At 43.5% G+C, this 20,704-nt stretch overlaps 1 protein-coding gene across 3 annotated transcripts in view; it reads left to right on the top strand.

Moving 5' to 3' along the window:
* Positions 1–20,704, top strand: part of SOAT1 (sterol O-acyltransferase 1) — a 1,410,727-nt gene that overhangs the window by 1,139,883 nt on the left and 250,140 nt on the right. For all 3 annotated transcript variants that reach the window (XM_044085246.1, XM_044085245.1, XM_044085244.1), the window contains exon 12: positions 7,944–8,041. In XM_044085246.1, the coding sequence (XP_043941181.1) occupies positions 7,944–8,041 (98 nt within the window). The remainder of the gene's footprint in view (positions 1–7,943; positions 8,042–20,704) is intronic.

Below are 20,704 nucleotides of genomic sequence, written 5' to 3' on the forward strand. Positions count from 1 at the left end.
GCTCATAACCAGTACCCTTTTTTCAGTTGGGGTCCCTTTGGTTCTTTTTTATTTGTGAGTTGCTGCCTGCAGTCTGGCTTGGCCTAGTCTTCTGTTAAGACCCATTTGTCAGCTATTTCTGCCTGTCTGCCCTTGAATCCATCGTTGTCTTCTCAGTTTGAGGTCAAACAGTTTCTTAAAGGCATTCTGCATCTTAGCCTATCCCTCCTCCTTGGGACCTTAATTTTGTTTTGGAAAAATTGACTCGGGCTCTTTTTGGGCCTGCGTTTTCTGCTTCTTTGCAACATTGTACTTGGAAGACAGTTTTGTTGCCGGCTCTTACTTCTGCTCGGAGGAGTTTGGGGCTTCAAGCCCTTATGGCCATCTCTCATTTTTTGGTTTGCCTCAGGGACAGAGTGTCCCTTCATACTAATCCTTCTTTTATGCCCAAGGATGTTAATGAGTTGTTATTGAATCAAGCAGTACAACTCCCTTCATTTTTTTTTTCCTTCTTCAGTCTGCTACTGAGAGGGTCATACATACCTTGGATTTGCACAGGCAGCTTAGGTTCTATTTGGATAAAACTAAGGCCGTTCATAAGTCTGATCAACATTTTGTTTCTTTTCATCCCAGGACATTTGGTTTGACTGTAAGCAAACCATCTTCTCCTGGATATCTAACACCTTTTCCTTTTGTTGTTCTTTTCATGGCAAATGTCTCGTCTGTTTCCGTTATAGCTCACTCCTCTTAGGGCTGTTGCATCTTGTGGCGCTTTCTTCAAGGGGTTGGACACCAGTTTCATCCTTGTAGCTGCTACTTTGTCTTCAGTGCATACATTATAAATTGGGTACGGTTTCTAGGGCCATTTGGCATAGATTTGTTGAGGGCTGATCCCAGACTTCTGCCTCCCAATCCTTTTCTTTAGCTTTTATACTCCCCCTAAGGTGAAGAATACTGCAACAGTGATACAGAAGCACATAGTACAGTTGTGTAAACATCTTAACGTGTTAGTAGATGTCCTTGTCTTCACTGTTGCAGTATTCACTCTGTCCATCTACCTCCCTTTTTCTTTTTGGCTTTGCTTTGGTTTCCCTCCTGGCTAAGGGTCTCCCTTTTCCATCTGCATTTTCTCCTTCTGGATGTACCTATCCTCTTGGCCTGTGGAGAGACTTTTCTATGGGGGCAATTTAGTTCTGGGTAACTGTGTCCGTACATAAACTGTATGCCCTGTGTTCTGAACGGAGAGCATATGAGTGAGGTGTGGCGCATACAAAATCTAAAGACTTTGGTATACTGGCCAGATGTTGGACTGCTCTTGGCAGTAGATCCCTATGGTGAAGAATACTGCAACAGTGAACAGAAGTACATGTACTGTTATGGTAAGATTGTACACAGTTCTACTTTCTGTTTGTGGGTCTATTTGAATCTGTCTGGTGGGGATATGGTCTTTAACAAATGGGGAGGTGCCACCACGGCTACGTTAACTCTAAAGGCATGGTAGTTGTAAAACCCAGGTATGAAGGAAGTGCTTTATGAACATTTAAACAAAGTCTCAGTAATTACACAGTTGTGGATGCCCTTTAAATGCAGGAGAGCCTCAAGCTTGGGCTTATTGTTGTTGTAGAGCCACTTTAATGTAATCTTGGTTTAGATTTCATGTGTTAGTTATGTTGCAATGTCCGTCGACTAAATCCTGCATAAAAAAGGCCCTATGGGGGCAGCAGAAGCTTTTGCTAGTATGCCGAAGCCTTGGAATGAGAGGTGCAAGCCTTCCTTCACAAAGAAAGTAGGGCTGTCAGTCAACCCATCCCATACTGACATATTGGATTTCCTGGAGTGACACCGACTATTTAGCCAGTTATTGAAGCCAGTTATCCTTTCCGTGTAACTAGACATTATCCTTGGAGAAGGATGGATTCCATTCAGGGCTCAAGATCGCGATGAATTACATAGCAGTATGTGAAGGCAGAAGAACTGACACTGAACAGGTCAGAGAAAATTTAGCTGCCATTCAAGAAACTATAATTAAAAAATACAGTCAAAACTTATTGATCTAACATCAGAGACCCTCCTTGGTGGGTTTCTTTTTCTTTTCTTTCTGATCAGCTGAGGCATGTGCTGGCCATATGCTATCCGATTTTATGCTGCATGCACAGTTTGGATCATGATATTGATGTTTACTGTTGAGAAGTTCCTGCATTTGATACCTAAAATGCAGTAGCTTTGTACTGTTCATGCGACTGCCAGATTATAAACCAGTCCTATTACTGACTTAGCTGTACTGCCTGGGAGAATAGTTTAACATGAAGCACTGTAGTAAGTGCTGGCTGTTTAACCCAGCCACCAGCAACATAGAGTGACACCATCTGCCTGTCTTACTGCTCAAATAACATCAGCAGTTGGAAGTGCCCAGTGTGGGAACTAGCACAAGTGTCCCCTTTCACAGAGATACAGAATGTTTCATTGATAGTGGTTAGACCATCTTGGAGTTAAGTCCATTCATTAAATGGTTTTTGGTTCTTTCTGGTTTCTACATCTTTGTTCCTTGTATTTGACTAGTGAGAGATCACATTGTTACCTATCCCTCAGATTGCATTCTGATTTGTCTTGCCCCCCTTGTGGCTTGAGGGACATTTTGAATAGGGTTTTTGGCTAGGCTTGAAATGGTCTGCAGACTGACTGCCTAGTATTTACTTATGAGCCTAAGACTTTGTCCAATGTGTGGACAAACTAAGTTTCTCAGTGCTAATACTATGACTGAGTAACAGACTTTAGACATGCCTTGCCTCAGGGTACTTGGTTGATGTTGTTACACGAACAACTTTTGGCACATCAGTGTCAGTTCTTTGCATACAAGATTAATTCATTTCATTCAGGGTGGGCATCATTTCCTACATAAAGGGCTGCACTGAGTTTCTTCTCCACTCGGTGTTTCCATGATACTGGCTGTGGTGATAGCCACAGCAGTAGAGACCTTGCAATTGAAGGAAATTCATGCATTCCCCTACCTGGGTGAACTGGGTGCTGGTGACCTCATAGACTACCTGATGCCCTAAGAGGGGATTCAGCCACGGATGCAGTGCTTGGGTACGTCAGTAAACTAGGATATGTCCTCTTTGATCCCATATCAGAGGATTACATTTATTCATGCAGAGCTGAGCCTGCTGATGTTAGCTGTTCTGCAGAGAGAGTTCAGGAGGCCATGACTGTGGCACCTTAGGTGAGTAGGTAGTGGAGGCTTCTGGCTTTAGACTCTTTTGCCTGTTCTGGGTATGATAGTTACCATAATTTTCACTGTGCAGTTTGCATACCTGACTATGCTGGTCTTATACTAAACTGTGATGTGTAATTGTCTGCAAGTTTTGAGACTTGCACATATCTTTGATTTTAGTTCTCTATGGCCAGGCCCTGGAGTGTCAGACATTCCCAGCTGTTCTGAAGATGGTTCTCCATAAAGCCAAACCAGTCACTTGTCCTGCTAACAGATGATGCAGACGTGGATTGAAGTGTTTATTTCTTTTATTTTTCTTTGTGGTTCAGAGAAAGTAGAGCTACCTGAGTCGTCATCAGCCAGATGAACTTACATGATGTCCTCCTGGACAAGCATTCAGTGAAGGGATGCTATTTCCAAATCCTGTCTTGTAGTTGTGCAGCAGCTACTTCTTTGTGTGCTACTTATGCAGGTTAGGATGGCATGTGGTTGTACCCCTGTGCAGAAAGATGACAAGGGTATTGGGCAATTTTTCTTTGTCAAGAGACAGTACACTCTCATCACTTATCTCCAGCACAGCAAATCCATGTTTGTGGACACCGTAAACCTGTACTGTATTACTTTTTTGGAGCTGAGGTTTTGAGTCACTTTCATTTTCTGTCTTCCTGTAGTGGGTCATCCAGAAGGTTGACCTGTTTGCTTCTTGGGGGAAGTAAAGTTTTGCCCCTCTTTTGCTCTGTGCATTAGGTCAAAAGGTGATGTTCCATGGCAGAGGAGATTTCTGTACTCCTCCATACTATTTCTGCCATAATTGTGCATCTAGTCACAACATTTTAGGTAGAAAGACTAAAACCTGCCCTTGGTGGCCAAGGAGCATAGCTTCTTTCTCTTAGGTCCCTGCTGGTACTGGAAGCCCTCCGCGGTCGGAGTGGCACTCCCGGAGGAAGCCCTCCACGGTCGGAGTGGCACTCCCGGAGGAAGCCCTCCACGGTCGGAGTGGCACTCCCGGAGGAAGCCCTCCACGGTCGGAGTGGCACTCCCGGAGGAAGCCCTCCACGGTCGGAGTGGCACTCCCGGAGGAAGCCCTCCACGGTCGGAGTGTCGGAATGACAGATGGCTCCACCTCAGGGCCTGATTCTTACTCCATGCTATCTATTCCTGACTAATCCCTTGTTGGGGTGCCAGAGGTGAGTGAAGCTGCCAAGAAAGAAGTTCTTCATTTGGGTGAAGAGGCATTCTTTACTTCACTAGTCACTTAGCATGCAGGTGCATTTATTTGACTTAGGCACCTTTGTGGTTAGGGGACTACATTATGCCATGGTCATTGTGCATGTATCAGCAATTTCTGCTCATTCTGACCTTGTGCAGGGCAGTACTGTGACACAGCAGTGACTACTCAAGAAGTCCCTTAAAGTGTTTGAGAACTCTGTCCTTCATTGAGGAGCCCCTCATATCCTTGGGACTTGAACTGTATAACTGAAGAGCTTGTCTCCTGTTTGAACTCACGGGTTTGGTGGGACTTTAATTAGTATTGTGCTTCGGAACTTCATTTGTAATGAATTTTCATAAGTATCGGGTGTCCTTTGGAACCACTCCACATTTCCTCTTCAAGGTCATGTCAGAACTGTCTTTAAGATACTCCATTCTTCTCCCTGATTTTCTTTGAAAAGGCAAATGCCAGGGAAGTGAGAGGACTGCACACCCTAGGCATGTTATTTCAGCTCAGGGTTCTACTTTAAATGACTTCATGAGTGTAGGTAGATAGAACCGTTATCTCCTTTGCTCCAGGGAAGGAAAGTCTGGCAGGTGTCAAGCAAACTCTTTCCAAGTAGATTGCCTGCTGCCTTATTCTTTGTCCTCAGATGGTGGACCACACTTTTGTAAATGCTGCTGTCCAAGGCCACTCCATCAGGGACAGAGCCATTTCCAGTGCTTGCTTCAGCAGTGTCTGCGGTTCAGACTGTTGTGCAGCAGCTGTTGATCACCTCATTTCCAGGCATCTTTACGTGTACCATCACTGCAGAGGTTAGGCCTCTTTTGGTACTTATATTTCAGGACTCTGCCTTCTGAGCTTTCTGTTGGCTTTTCCATGGCTGTTACTATTCCAACCATAGCAATTGCTTGCGAATAAACCCATTTGTAGAACAACCAAGGAGTATCTCCGATGCTAGATGAAGTAAGTGCATGCTTATTATGCCAGAGGCTTGCAAATGCTAGATGTAATAAGCATATTCTTACCACACAAGTTGATTGGTGAGAGGCCCCCCTAACTGGTTGAGAGTAAACTGGTGAGCGTGTATTCCAAGCACTCTTTTCTTGTGCAGTACATGACATCAGTGCATGCCCTAGTACAAGTGTACACAAGTCTGTGAGTGCAGAAACGTCCGAGAAAGTAGTGGCTTATTGGAGTGGAAGATGAGATAAACCCAAACATTGACCAACTGATTAGACTCCCCTCAGACAAGCTATTTCAGTTTTTTTATGGCTGTAAGAAGTATTTAGTAATCGTGTTTTAATTATATTTTTGTTTTCTTATTTGTGGTACTTTTGTTTTTGTTTGTCTTCCTGATGCCTGAACTTTTCAGGATCCAACTGGAAATTGTGTGTGTTTTTTTTTTTTTTTAAATACTTTGTAAAAGGTTCACGGGGAGTTCCCAGTGGGAGTGGGTGGGCATCAGGTTCAGCTTTAAGCTCACTGTTGTTCTACTGGTAATGGACTGCATTAGCAAATATGTCGGAGGGGTCAGGTCAGCAAAGTTGCTATATGCAGATGATGGGGAATTACAGGCAGACTCTGAGGAAGACCTTCAGCAAAGCATAGGATAATGGAATGCATGGAATCCATGAAGGTTCATGGGATGAAATTGAGTACAGATAAGACAGTTGGAATGCCAGCAAATTAGGAAAATCAAAAGAAGCCAAGAACTGAGATAGAAGGGAAAATAGTGGACTAGGTTAACAGCTTCAAGTAACTGGGAGGGGTGGTTGAATGAAGAGGTCAAAGCCAGAGTCAGAGGGGCTGTAGCCAACTGGCATAGACGGTCAGGTGTCGTCTATGACAGAAGAATGTCAAAGAAGCTGAAAAGTAAGGTGTGCAAAACAGTGGTGCTTTCAGTACTGCTGTATGGTACAGAAACCTGGGCAGTAAAGGCAGAGCAGCTAAGGAAGCTGCAGGTGATGGAGATGAAGTGCCTGAGATGGGTGGTAGATGCACACTGTGATATAGATGAGGAAATGAGGACATCATGACAAAAGCCAAAGTAGCTTCATGTGCAGAAAAAAGTAAAAGCGAGTAGAATATGGTGGTTTGGACACACGTGCCTAAAAGCAGAAAACAGTCTGGTGAAGATGATTTGGGATAGACAAGAGGAAACAAGGGCATCCAACACAGAGATGGATAGATTGTGTTAGAAGAAGACCTGCGGCAGTCAGGCAAATGGGGAAAATGGGGGGGGGGGTGATGATGATGACTGTGCAAAGGAAACGAGCATCTTTTGTGGTAGGTAGTGGTTCTCCTGCTGCATGGAGCTTTCATTTCTAGACATGTTATAGTATGATCTTTTGTCATTCAGCTGTGTATGTCAAAAGCTGTTTTACACTTTGATGCACATAATTATTTGTCCTGACCATTGTGTAGAGGGCACTGTCAGAGTGTAGCTGGTGGTTGGTAGAGCATATGATGCGGTATTAGAAGGGAGGGCAGAAAGTGCATCAGGAGACAGTGTGACAAAGTACGAGGTGCAGGAGGGAAGAAGAGGCCATGTAGGACCAGTACCAGGGAGAAGGCAGATTACTGGCCTTTAAGTAACCTTGTCGATAAAGTACAAGGGAAGCCCTAGCTTGTCAGTGTTTGCATTGAACATACCTGCATTTACTGGCAAACAGCACAACGCAAATTGTAGTAGCCTGCAGAAAAACCTGATTGTGGACTCATTTTGTAATATTTCCAGAGAAGAATAAAGCTGTGACTAGGAACTGTCAGGACAGAAGCTGTGATTAACTAGTTTTTTTTTACCTTGCTCCAGTTTGCTGCACTGAGTGGTGGATTAAACAGGTATATACTGCAGGAAGTAAGGCTAGGTCATGGTAAAGGTTTGGGAATTTTGCTGGCATTTTTCATTTTCACTACATTATAAGAACCGCTAATAAAAGTGTTTAGTGTAATGGGAATTGTATTAGCAACACCAGTGTATATACCTATCAGAACATTCTGATCAGTAGGCAAAACTGAGAAAAGTGGAGTGAAATTCTAAATGACATAAATAGAAAATGGACATTTTCCCTAAACCCTTCTGTGTGGCATGGTCTCCCTCCTGATGTCAAACAACAAAAAACCTTGCAGCTGTTCAAAACAAAACTAAAGGAGCATCTTGCAAATGATGTAGCCCTCTCCTGCTTTTGTGATGACGTTGAAATTATATCCATGTATGTGCCACACCTGCATAGTCTCTGCATTATTATTTGTTACCAGGTAAATTGTCAATATTGTATTTATGTTTAAATGTGTATCTCTGGTATTGATGCATTCTTCTGGTTTACATTCATATCCTGTTCTTTTTGCAAATACAGCTGTTATCTATTCCATCAGAATGTTCTTTTATTTACTCAGTGTTTCTGCATAAATGTCTGCTTGCTGAAAACTGCCTGCCCACCAGCCAGCTTACCCAGTTATCAGACTGCAAAAAATAAGTTAAATAAACAAACACTGATGTATTTTCCCGAAGAGAGTGACTGTTTTGTTTTTCTCATGCAGGTGTTCTTATACAGTTCCTTGCTTTCTTTGCATTCCTTCATTGCTGGCTGAATGCTTTTGCTGAAATGCTGCGGTTTGCAGACAGGATGTTTTACAAGGTAGGTAGTGCCCTTAAAGTTCTGGTACAACAGCAGAAATAAGCAAGTTATATGTTTTGTTTGTTTGCCCTCTCATCCCCCTTCTTACTATAGAGAGTGCTAAAGAGACTAACCATTGCTTTTGTTTGATGTTCATCATAAGGACTGTTACTGTAGTACATTTTGTTGAGTGAGGCTTTGGCCACAGATAGGTGTTCTAGAGTTGCATTGGCCAGTCTCCTTTGTGCTGATTTAACTCCCTTGTGGAGGACATCGGCTGGAAATGTGGCTGTTAATGAGGTAGTAACTCAGACCAGTAACTTTTTTTTCTGCTGCTAGAGAGTGCAAGTAACATCATGCAAGCTTGTCAGGTGCCTCCAGCTGGAGATTTTAGAACATTCTCCAGTGAACACCATTTTTGGCCTTTTGCCTTTAGTTTTCTGGTTGTTGTATTACTTTTCTGCCTTTTGCAGTTTTGGAGTTTTAGTGATTTTTTTTTCAGGTGAGAAGACGGCCCTGGAAAAAGTCTATAATGACTGTGCCTGAAGGAAACATGTTTCTCCTGTGGGTTGCTATCTGAAGTGTTTAATTTGTTTTTGTGTGAAAACCATTATGTTTTGAGTTACAGAAGCTGACATTTTTACAGCATTATGGAGTCCTAGACCTCTGCTCACCCTGGCAGTTTACCCAAAGCCCAATTGCTCGTACCCTGGAAATTGGTTGGGCAGACATTCATGTAGGTGCCATTTCTGGCTTCTGATTACCAATATTTTGCTGAGGAATACTTAATGGGAGCAGCTTTCTTGTTAGTAGCAGCCTGTTCCTTCTTCACTTCAGGTACTAATACTCAGCAAAAAATGAAGGGGAACCCTCACCAAAGCTCCTCATCCAGATCTAAGTTTGGGGAAGATCAGTTGTCTCCATGGGCTGAAATGTGAATGATGAGGGCCCTGTAATTTCTGGGTTCCTGCCTGAAGAGATTTCCTTTGGGAAACTAGGAACCTTAAGTAAGAATTAATGAAATGGGTGGGTGGAGGACTGCTCAGTTGCTAGGAAAAGATACTTTAAGATTTTGGGTTTTGTGGAGTCCATGTCAGTAGATGTTCTTCGTGTTTCACTGTTGCAGTCATCGCATTTGGGTTATCTGCCTGCAGGTAGCCCTCAGTCAGCCTGAATACCAGAGTCTTGGGATTTCTGCATCAGATGCTGTCGCTTCTTCCATGACATCAGGTCGTCAGGGGTATAAAACATGCAGCCAACACTATTACATCAGCTTTTCTTGCTGTGCAGTGTCCGAAGCAGAAGCAGTTTGCAAGTGCCGGTCGGCTGCCTCCTGAAATTTTCGTTTTTTCGAGATTCAGACCTGAAGTCTTCTAAAAGATAAGTGCTCCATTGGGGATCCTTTTTTCTTGCTCTGTCAGAAAAAGTTAATATTTGTCTTGCCTGTGGAAAGCAAATACCTCACAGAGATTTTCATTTTTACTGCATCACCTGTTTAGGCCCAGACCATGACGTTCCTCGCTGTCAGTTTTGTGCCTTGTTTAAAGCCCAAACTATTCGTCGTCAGGCTATTTTTGTCTCTAAATTATTTCGCTCTCATTCTCAGTATTCCAAAATGGCTTCAATAAGACATCCACCTACCGATCTTCCGAAAAAACATAAGGATAAAGACAGAGACAGACTGCATAGGTCCAAAACTACCAACGACGCTTCCGTTAAGCTAGTCACCAGTCCGTCGGTACTCAGTGAGGTGCTTTCGCAGCCCCTGATACCCTCTACAGCAGGCCTCTACTGAGACCCATTCAGAGTCCGGTATGCAGCGAGATGCTTCTTCGACTATGGAACCTGCGGATGTCTTTACCTTAGATGGGTCTGGAGTTGCTGTGCAGGCACCGGCTTCTGAGGGTGTATTTAGGCTTTCTGATTTTCATATTAAACCAACGACTTCGTTTCAAAGCAAAAATACCGAATTTCTCAGGCCCAGAGTTCGCACTATGCCTAGGAAACTGGTGACCAAAGCACATTCTCAGGCCCACATGCCTCAGAAACAAATGTTTAGAATGACTGAAAACCTTATTACTTTAATTAGGGGAAACCAGCCTTCCCCCTCAAAAAAGACCAAGAACTGAATTTCCTTCTGATTCTTCAGATCATGAGTCTGTTGACTCTGATCCGTCTGATTACCAGGACATACCCTTATCTACTTATGAGAATTCTGATGCAGAGGATTCCATTCCCTCTGCATCCCCACCAGAAGATTTTTCTTTTGGTGAAACCCTGCATACCCTTAGAGAGCATTTCTGCTGGGAGTGCCAGGACTACCCACAGTCCAAAAAGAAACTCAGGTAATTTTTAAACTTGCCTCAGCACAGGCCTCTAGCTATCCATCCTGTTCTGGAAATTGTAGATGATGTCTTCTTGAAATCCAGCCTTATCCTTGACACTTTGCTTCCAGCTCCCAGGAAACTTGACAGACACTACAGAGTACCTGACTCCCACAAATTCCTCTCTAAGAATCCTACTGCGGATCCAGAGACCATTTCCCAGTGACTTAAAGGCATTAAGGCTACAGCAGCCAAAAACCCTACCCCTTCAGACAGAGACTCTAGGGCTTTAGACAGATGGGGTAAGAAGGTATACACCTCTGCTACTCTAGCCATCAGGGCTTTAAATTGTCAGTTTCATATGTTAGAATATCAGAAACGTATTATGGAACTAATTAACAGAAAATTATGTTGATTCCTGATTGTGCAGAACATAAAGATTTGCAAGAGTTAATGCATTCTGCTAACCAAGTTGGAAAACTTGCGTTGCAATGTGGTTTTGATGCTTGAGAAGCATCTTGCAGGGCTCCTGTCACTGGGTCTGTTCTTAGAAGGCATGCTTGGCTTAAGGAACAAATCTTGCCAGACCATGTCAAAGCAAAATTACTAGATGCGCCATTAAACCAAAAACGCCTCTTTGGCAATAAAGCCAAAGTAGTCCTCAAAAAGATGGAGGAAAAAGCTAAATCAATGCAAACTGTTAAAGATTTCCTACAGGTACAGCCACCCAGATTCACTAGGCATTGGCCTTCTAAAAACTGGTCCTTTCCAGTCCCTCCCAGATCTTCTCATTCCAATCCCAGGGGCAGCAGACCACCAAGATTATAGTCTCAGGGTATGCACAGATCTAAGCAATGAACTGCTTCCACCTCTAAAACAGGAAGTAGCAAACCAGTGTCCTATGGTAAAATCTCGCAGTGACTAATCCTTAACTCTTCCAAGCCTTGCCCAAGTACTTGCACCCTTAGGAGGAAAACTTGCTGTGCATGCAAAAAACTGGGAATACATAACCCAGGACAGATGGGTCTTGAACATTGTATCCCAGGGATACAGATTCTACTTCCACTCACTGCCATCCCCAAGCGGATGGCCAGACCTCCCTGCAAACCAGTGGGCAGAGGCCCAAAAGCAAGTACATTCTCGTCTCAGTATCAAGGCTATTCAACCTGTCCCAGCAGAGCAAAGGGGACAAGGATGTTCTTCGTGTTTCACTGTTGCAGTCATTACATTAGGGTACTCTGCTGGCAGGTTGCCCTCAGTCAGCCTGAATATCAAAGTCTTGGGTCCTGTGTCGGTTGCTGTCTCCTCTTCCATGACATCAGGCCGTCAGGGGTATAAAACATGCAGCCGATGCCATTTTACCCAGTCTTTCTTGCCGTGTAGTGCCCAAAGCAGATACAGTTCGCAAGTGCCGGTCGGCCGACTCCTGAAATTTTTTCATTCGAGTTTCAGAACTGAAGTCTTCAATTAAAGCTAAGTACCCCGTTGGAGAAACTTTTTCTTGCTCCTTACCGATGTCAGTAAAAGTTAACAATTGCATTACTTGTGGGAAGCAAATACCTCATAAGGATTTTCATTTATACTGTATTCCTTGCCTAGGCCCAGATCATAACGTGCCTTGCTGTTGGTTTTGTGCTAGATTTAACCAATGCACTATTAAGCGTCTGTGTATTTTTGCTTCAAAATATTTTGGATCCAAATTTAATTACCCTGAAATGTTGTCAGATAGCAATCCGACTATCGGAGTACACAAAAAACACAAAGAAAATGACAGAGACAGACCGTCGAGGTCCAAAACCGATGACGAAGCTTCTCCTAAGCCAGTTGCCGGTTCGCCGGTACTCAGTGAGGCACTTTCGCAGCCCCTGATACCCGCTACTTTTGAGTCGCAGGCCTCTACCGAGACCCATGTATGCTGCGAGGTTCTCAGAGTATTGAACCCGCGGATGTCTCTCCCTCAAATGGGTCCAGAGCCGCTGAGCAGGCTCCGGCTTCTGAGGGTGTTTTCGGGCCTCAACATTTTTATATAAAACCGATGCCAGCTTCAAAAACAAAATCAACAACTAAGTCTAAAAAACTGACGCATGAGCCACATGCTCAGGCCCCTATGCCTAAAAAACAGATGATTAAAATGGCTGAGGACTTAATTACCTTGATCAGGAGTTCCCAACTCCCCCCTGCTGAGAGGCCTAGGCAAGACACTGATTATGAATCTTCAGATCAGGTTTCTATTTGTTCTGATTCCTCTTCTGATCAAGAATTTTCTGTACCACCCTATGAGGATTCAGATGCAGAAGAATCCATTCCATCTGCATCTCCTCCTTAGGATTATTCTTTTGGAGAAACCTTGCATACTTTAAGGGGACATTTTCATTGGGAGAGTCAGGATTTCACTGAATCAAAAAAGAGGCTTAGGGATTTCCTTCTTCTTCCTCAGCATAGGCCTTTGGCTATACCTCCTGTGTTAGACATCGTTGATGATGTGTTTTTGGAATCAAGCATGACTCCTGATTCCCTGCCTCCGGCTCCTAGTAAGCCAGACAGGTATTACAGGGTTCCAGACTCCCAGAAATTTCTATTTAAAAATCCTGCTGCTGATCCTGAAACTGTCTCACAGGGTCCCAAGGGTGTAAAGGCCTCTACAGCCAAAAATCCTACCCCCTCTGATAGAGATTCCAGGGCCCTGGATAGATGGGGAAAGAAGGTTTATACGTCTGCAACCTTGGCAATTAGGGCCTTAAACTGCCAGTTTCATATGCTTAAATATCAACAGCATTTTATGGGCCTATCAAAACAGAAAATTATGTTGATTTCTGATTGTGTGGAAAATAAAGAGTTGCAGGAATTATTGCATGCAGCAGAACAGGTTGGAAAGCATACTTTGCAATGTGGTTTTGATTCCTTGGAGGCCTCTTGCAGGGCCGCAGTTACTGGATCTGTGATTAGAAGGCATGCCTGGCTCAAGGAGCAAACTCTGCCTGATCATGTTAAAGATAAATTGTTGGATGCACCTTTACAGCATGATACTCTGGTAATAAGGCAGAAGAGGTTTTAAAGAAAATGGAAGACAAAGCTAAAATCTATGCAAACTGTCAAAGATTTCTTAGAAGTGCAGCCACCCAGATTCAGTAGGCACTGCCCTACTAAAAATTGGTCCTTTCCTGTGTCCAACAGAGCCTCTCAAGGCAAATCCAAGCGCTCAAAAGGCGCTAGATACCAATCACAAGGTTCTTACAGGTCAGAGCAATGGGGTGCCTCTAACTCCAAATCTGGAGGAAACAGCACAACCCTACAGTAAGCAGTCTCAATGACTTCCCTCTTCCATCACCAAGCACTTATCTTTTGGCAGCCCCCTTGGGGGGAAAATTAACACTTCATGCTCAAAATTGGCAGTTAATTACCCAGGACAAGAGGGTATTAAACATAGTATCCCAGGGGTACAGATTTCATTTCCATACTTTACCAATTCCAAATGGTTGGCCAGATCTGCCACAAAATCAGTGGGCAGAGGCTCAGAAACAAGTTATGTCCCTCATGGATATGGGGGCTATTCAACCAGTACCAGAACAGGAAAAAGGACAAGGTTTTTATTCAAGACTGTTCCCGGTACCCATAAAAGACAATGCCTGGCGTCCAATACTGGACTTATCGATTTTGGACACGTTCTTGGACATTCCAAAATTCAAAATGCTGACTTTACAACAGCTACTGCCCATGCTGGGCAAGAACAATTAGTTAGTGACTCTAGACTTAAAAGAGGCATACCTGCATATCCCAGTAAGGGAATCGTGCAGAAGATACCTCCGCTTCAAAGCAGGTTTTTTGCATTACCAATTCTCTGCACTGCCCTTTGGCTTATCTCCTGCGCCCAGGGTCTTTACAAAGTGCCTGGCACCAGTAACTGCATTCTGCAGACAAAGAAGCATACAAATGTATCCTTATCTGGATGACTGTCTCATTCAATCAGAGGTCAAGGACACTCTTCTTCAACATCTGGCATTTGTAAAAAGGCTTCTAGCATGCCTAGGGTACACCATAAATGAAAAGAAATCCCAACCGGTACCCTCTCAAATAATTACATTCCTGGGTGCAAGCTTGAATACAACTGCCCAGATGGCTTACCTTACTCCAGACAAGGGCAACTGACAACATACTTCAAACAAATGGCAACAAAAACCCAGTTATCTGCAAGACAAATTCTGCAGGCCTTGGGGTTCATGGCATCCTGCATTCTACTAATTTCATATGAGGAAACTTCAATGGTATCTAAAAAGTTTATGGAGTCAACATTCTCACAGTCTGGAAACAATGATTCCTCTCATTCTCTGCCTACAACAGGAGTTTCTTTGGTGGGCAGAAACATGTCACCAGAACAAGGGACGGTCATTCACTCTACCCCCTGCCACCCAAACCCTAACTACAGACGCATCAGACTATGCTTAGGGGGCCCACCTGGCGGGGAGATGCATTCAGGGCATATGGACCCCAAAACAAATGCATCTGCATATCAACCAGAAAGAAATGCTACCTGTTCAGAGTGCCCTGATAGCCTTCAGGGACTTCCTTCATCCAGAACAACTACTGATAAAGAGGGACAACACCACGGTTATGTGGTACATAAACAAGCAGGGGTTACACATTCCTACCCCCTTTTCAGACTAGCCATGCCATTGTGGGACACAGCATTGACTTACCAAGTACATTTTCAAGCTCAATTCCTGCCAGGAAAACAAAATACTCTGGCAGACGACCTAAGCAGAAACCTTATGGACCCTTACGAGTGGAAACTGGATCCACAAATCTTAAGCATGGTAACACAGAAATTGGGGGAGCCCAGACATGGATCTATTTTGCCTCTTCCCAAAATTATCAACTGGACAAATTCTGCACAAGGACTTATCGCAGACAAGCATGGAAAGTGGATGCCCTATCCTTCAGTTGGAAAAACCTATCAGTCTACGCCTTTCCTCCTCTGCGTCTTCTCCCCAAGGTCTTACTAAAGGTCAGACGGGAAAAACCAAAAATGATCCTAATTGCTCCGAACTGGCCACGCCAGCACTGGTACCCAATTCTAAGGAATATGTCGCACCTCCCTTCTTTGTACCTGCCTCAAATACCTCATCTACTGTCTCAGCAGAACAATCAAATTCATGGCTGATCATGTAATTATTCAAACAACACCGCTCAGTAAATCTGTGATGGATGTCATTTTGGAAGCCAGAAGGCCTTGTACTAGAAAATCTTATGCTGATAAATGGAAGAAATTCTGTGCTTGGAACCAAGCACAAGGAACAGACACAGCAAAACCAAATATTCCTCAAATTTTACAATACTTGAGATGCTTGACAAGGGCCTATCTTTTTCTTCAATAAAAATCCATGCCTCTGCCATCTCGGCTCATTACAACATGGAGCCTCCCATCTTTTCTCATCCTCTGCTAAAACAGTATCTTAGAGGGTCCAAAAATTTAAGGCCTCACAGAAGATCACCAGCTCCTGCATGGGACCTCAATTTTGTGCTGGAAAAACTCACCCTGCCTCCTTTTGAACCAGCAGCTACTGTGGATGTAAAGTTTTTATCTTGGAAAACAGCTTTCCTTTTGGCAATCACTTCAGCAAGAAGGGTTTCAGAACTACAGGCTCTCATGGCTGTGGAGCCTTTTATTATATTGTACCCGGACAGGGTGTCCCTCAGGACCAATCCTTCCTTTATGCCTAAGGTGGTATCCAGTGTGGCCCTTAACCAAACTGTTCACCTGCCAACTTTTTACCCAAATCTGCAAAACAAGGGGGAGCGGATTCTGCATTCATTGGACGTACACAGACAACTAAGATTCTACTTAAACAGGACCAAATCTCTAAGAAAGTCTGAGCAACTACTGGTGGCATTTGCTGCAGCATCAGAGGGGAAGGCTATATCAAAGCAGACTATCTCAGCCACTGCATTTGTTTCTGCTGCTTGCATCATGGTAAACCGGTGCCCATGGGAATCAGGTCACATTCCACCAGGGCTGCCTCTACCTCAGCAGCCTTTCTCAGAGGAGTTCCAGCCAAAGACATTCTAGAAGCTGCTACTTGGAGCTCTGTCCATAGTTTTACACAGCATTATCATTTGTCTCTCTTCTCTAAGTCCAGGGCAGGCTTTGCCACTGCAGTTCTGCAGGGCCTTATAGCCACTCTTAATGCTATTTAGTTCCATCCTCCTATCCACAGCTTTGGGGTTCTACCCAAATGTAATGACTGCAACAATGAAACATGAAGAACATAGTACAGTTGTGTACACTTACCATAAATGTAGATGTTCAAGTGTATTCACTGTTACAGTCCGGGTTACCCACCCACCATCCCCCTTTTTTCTAGAACTTCTCTTTCCTTCACTATATTCTAAAGCCTTTGTGGTGTATTTGCTTTTAGATGAAGGTAAGGTTTATGTTGCTAAAAGTGCATTTACATATATATTGCTGCTTATTAATATATATATATATATATATATATATATAATTTTATATATATATATATATATATATATATATATATAAAATTTAACTTTTTTTTTTCTCCTTTTACAGCTGCTCCCTCGGGTGTTCTCCCCCCTTTTGTTACTACTAAACAGGGAACCCATCCTTTTAAGAGAAGTCGTCTGTGGACAATCTGTCTGATCTACTCTACAAATACTGGGATCTTGACTCCCCATTACTAAAGAAACTCAGTGCATGTAATTAGTCTCATATATGTTATACTAGTGCCTATCTAAACTTGAGCAGCATCCCACCTTGGTGCGCATATAGGTAGCCTACCGCAGGCCTTTGCACTGCCCCCCCCCAACCTTGATCTACAGTCTAATTTTTTAGTCCCCTCACTACCTCTATCTATTCTTCCTTAAACCTTACTTCTTAGAGGAACCTCCTCAAAGTGTACCTCACTCCTTTCTCCACTAGGTGGCAGCTTACTCTAGATATAGACGACCAGATATAAAACTCTTCTGCTCCATATATTTTCTCTGCCTAGAATGCGTCTCTGCCCTTCTCTATTGAAACAGTGATACTTCCACTAAACTCTCATGCTCTTCCTCCAAAACGTGCAACTTACCAAACATAATTTCACAGTTTAACCATAAGAAACCCTAGCTAGTAAACCGAATACCTGCACCCAAGCTGTAGCTATCCTCCTCCAGTTTCTGATTGTTTTTCTGCTCCTTTCCCGCCTCTCTTGGCTCTTCCCGCTCCGTTCGCCCTGCGGGCACACTCCGCTCCCCTACCCTGCCCCCAAATTCCACCCGCCCCCAGTACTCCTACATTTATTCCTCTCCCCACTAATCCCTCCCTATCCCACAACCAATTGCTAACCACCTTCCCCCTTCCTATTACCCACCTGACCCCACCCCTTCCTCCAACCCACCTGACTCACTACCACTCACCCCACCCACCTAATATCTCTTCATCCTTCTCTATCACATCTAACTCCACTACCATGTCCACCTTTCCCTTCTCATTCCTTATCTCTGTAGCCTTGCCCTTATTTCTACTTACTCTTTACCATACCACCTCCTTCACTGATCTCTATTTAATCCTTCCCCCATCTCCCACTCGCAACATCCCTACATCTCACTTTCATAATATCTCATCCTCTGTAATTCCCCTCCACCCTATCCTTCTCCTAAATTTAAAAATATTTCCAAACTCTTCTAATTACTTCAAACCCAAACCAAATCACTATAAGCCTTCTCTAAACAAGTACAAACCTAACAAACATATTCACCTTCCCACTTACCTTTGTCTAGCGGGAGACATCCACCCTAATCCCAGACCTAACCTCTCCCCAACAAACCTCCCCAGCACCAGCACCAAACCCTCAAGTAAAAACCTTAAACTCTTCACCATCAATGCCCAAAGCTTAATAAAAAAATTAACCCTCTTCCATGCCTGGCTCAACCATAACCTACCAGACATCGTAGCTATCTCTGAAACCTGGCTAAAACCTCATATAAGTGACTCCGAATTCCTTCCCCCCGGATTTCACTCTCTCCGATCTGACCGCCCAAGTAGAAGAGGTGGTGGTGTATCTTTAATCTACTCCAACCAATTGTCCATCTCTCCTTACCCTAACCCTATTCCCTCTTTCTCTAATGCCGAACTTGTCATTGGCCTTCTAAAAATAAATATCCATAAAAGTATCTGCATTATTTCCCTCTATATTCCCCCTGGTAACAACACCAATACCCTGGAAGACATCCTGTCCTGGACCTTATCCAATATTAAACTAGAAACCTACATCATGGGAGATGTAAATATTGACTGGGAAAAAATCATCAGCCCTAATCCCACAATAACAATCAACCTACTCAACTTCACTCAACTTACAAACTCCGTTACCAAGCCTAACAAAACCAACCCTCCAGGCTCCATACTTGACTGGATCCTAGTATCTCATCCTAACAAAGTCATAAAATCCGGTGTCATTCCTGACTCATTAGGAGACCACCTCCCTGCCTTCACCCTTCGAGCTACTCCCACTTCATCACACTCTCACCAATACGTTCATACTCGTAACCTGTCTAACTTTAACCCCACCACCTTCTCTAACTCCCTTAAACTAACTAACTGGAACCCCTTAAAAATACTACCATTAGACAAAGCCGTTGACTACTTTAATTCTACATTCTTAACTGTCCTTAACTCCCTTGCTCCAATCAGAACTAAAAGAGTCAAAACTAAGACCACCCCATGGCTCACCAAAGATACAAAAAAGGTAATGCTACTAAGGGATAAAACATGGAAAACTTACCTCCGCCATAAACAGCCAGAAATACTACTTAAATATAAACAATTCAGAAACCTAGCCCAAAAAAAGTCATTAGAAATAAAAAATCTTACTACATCAAACTACAATAAAATCATGCTAAAAATCCCAAACAGTTCTGGGACTCTTATTAATTCCCTCCTCAGCCGAGGTACAAAAAACAACCCCTGTCCAGACATCAGCAAATCTGACCCCGAAATTGCCTCGCTATTCAATACCTTCTTTACGTCTTCTATCGCTGAGCAAACTAAGACCTTTACCAACATTAACCCTCCTCCCCCCCTGCCCAATCTTCCCCTCCCTCATCTCTACACCCTATTTTTGAACTTAAACCCATCTCCACTAATCTAATAAAAAAACTTCTTTATAAACTTAAGCCTTGCTCTAATGCCCCTGAGAGCATTCCATCCTCCTTCCTAAAAATAGCCTCTGATGCTATTGCTCTGCCTATCAGCATCCTGATCAATAGATCACTAAGTGAATCCTATGTACCCAAACTTTGGCGTTCTGCATTTATTCTTCCACTTCGTAAGGGTGGCAAAAATTGTAATGTCTCCAATTTCCGCCCCATAGCCATCGTCTTCCCCCATCTCCAAAATTCTTGAAAAATGTATCCACCTGCAGCTCTTGCCATTCCTTACCAAACACCAGCTACTCTCTCCTACCCAACACGGCTTCTGCCCAGGGCACAGTACTAACACCGCCTTTCTCTCCTTCTTATATTCTGTAAACTCCGCCCATGACTCTGGTAATATGGTATCTTCTGTTCTGCTTGACTTATCCAAAGCCTTTGATACCATCTCTCATACCCACCTTCTAAGCCATCTCTCCAATCTCCACCTCTCTCAAACAACTCTCTCATGGTTCTCTAGCTACCTTTCAAACAGGTCCCAAGCCATGAAATGGGGCCAAGCCACCTCCTCTTTCCTACCCCTACCGGAATACCCCAAGGTTCCATACTTGGCCCATTGCTATTTAATATCTTCATTAATGACTTCCACAAAGCCATTCCTAACACCAAAATTGTGCAATACGCTGATGACTCCACTTTGATCTGCTGCGCCACCAACCTAACAGAGCTCCAGTCTCTGACACAAAAAGCCTTCTCAACCACTGAAAACTGGATGCTCCAAAATCACCTCTCACTAAATGCCAATAGAACAAAAATCCTTCTATTCTCCCCCTCAAAATCCTCCCCTCTTGACAATAACTCCCTCCATATAACCAGTCTCAATAACTTCTCCATCGAGATTGTACCCTCTGCCAAACTTCTTGGTGTCACAATTGATAATCAACTAAACTTTAACACTCATATCCAAGTAAACATCAAGAAAACACACATAAAACTAGGCCTACTTTACAGAAACAACCACTTGCTCTCTCCTTCCACCAGACTAACTCTTGCCTCTACCTACCTCCTTCCCTCTCTTATGTATGGCGCTCCTCTGCTCACTAATTTATCTTCCACACTCACCTCCAAACTTGAAGTTTGTTATAACAAAATTTCCAGATTTGCTACCAATGCCAAATCCTCCTCTCATTACTGCACCGCCCTTCATTCT

The sequence above is a fragment of the Protopterus annectens genome, chromosome 10.part0 (assembly GCF_019279795.1).
Source record: "Protopterus annectens isolate FY-2018-M chromosome 10.part0, PAN1.0, whole genome shotgun sequence".
NCBI classification, from domain to species: Eukaryota; Metazoa; Chordata; order Ceratodontiformes; family Protopteridae; genus Protopterus; species Protopterus annectens.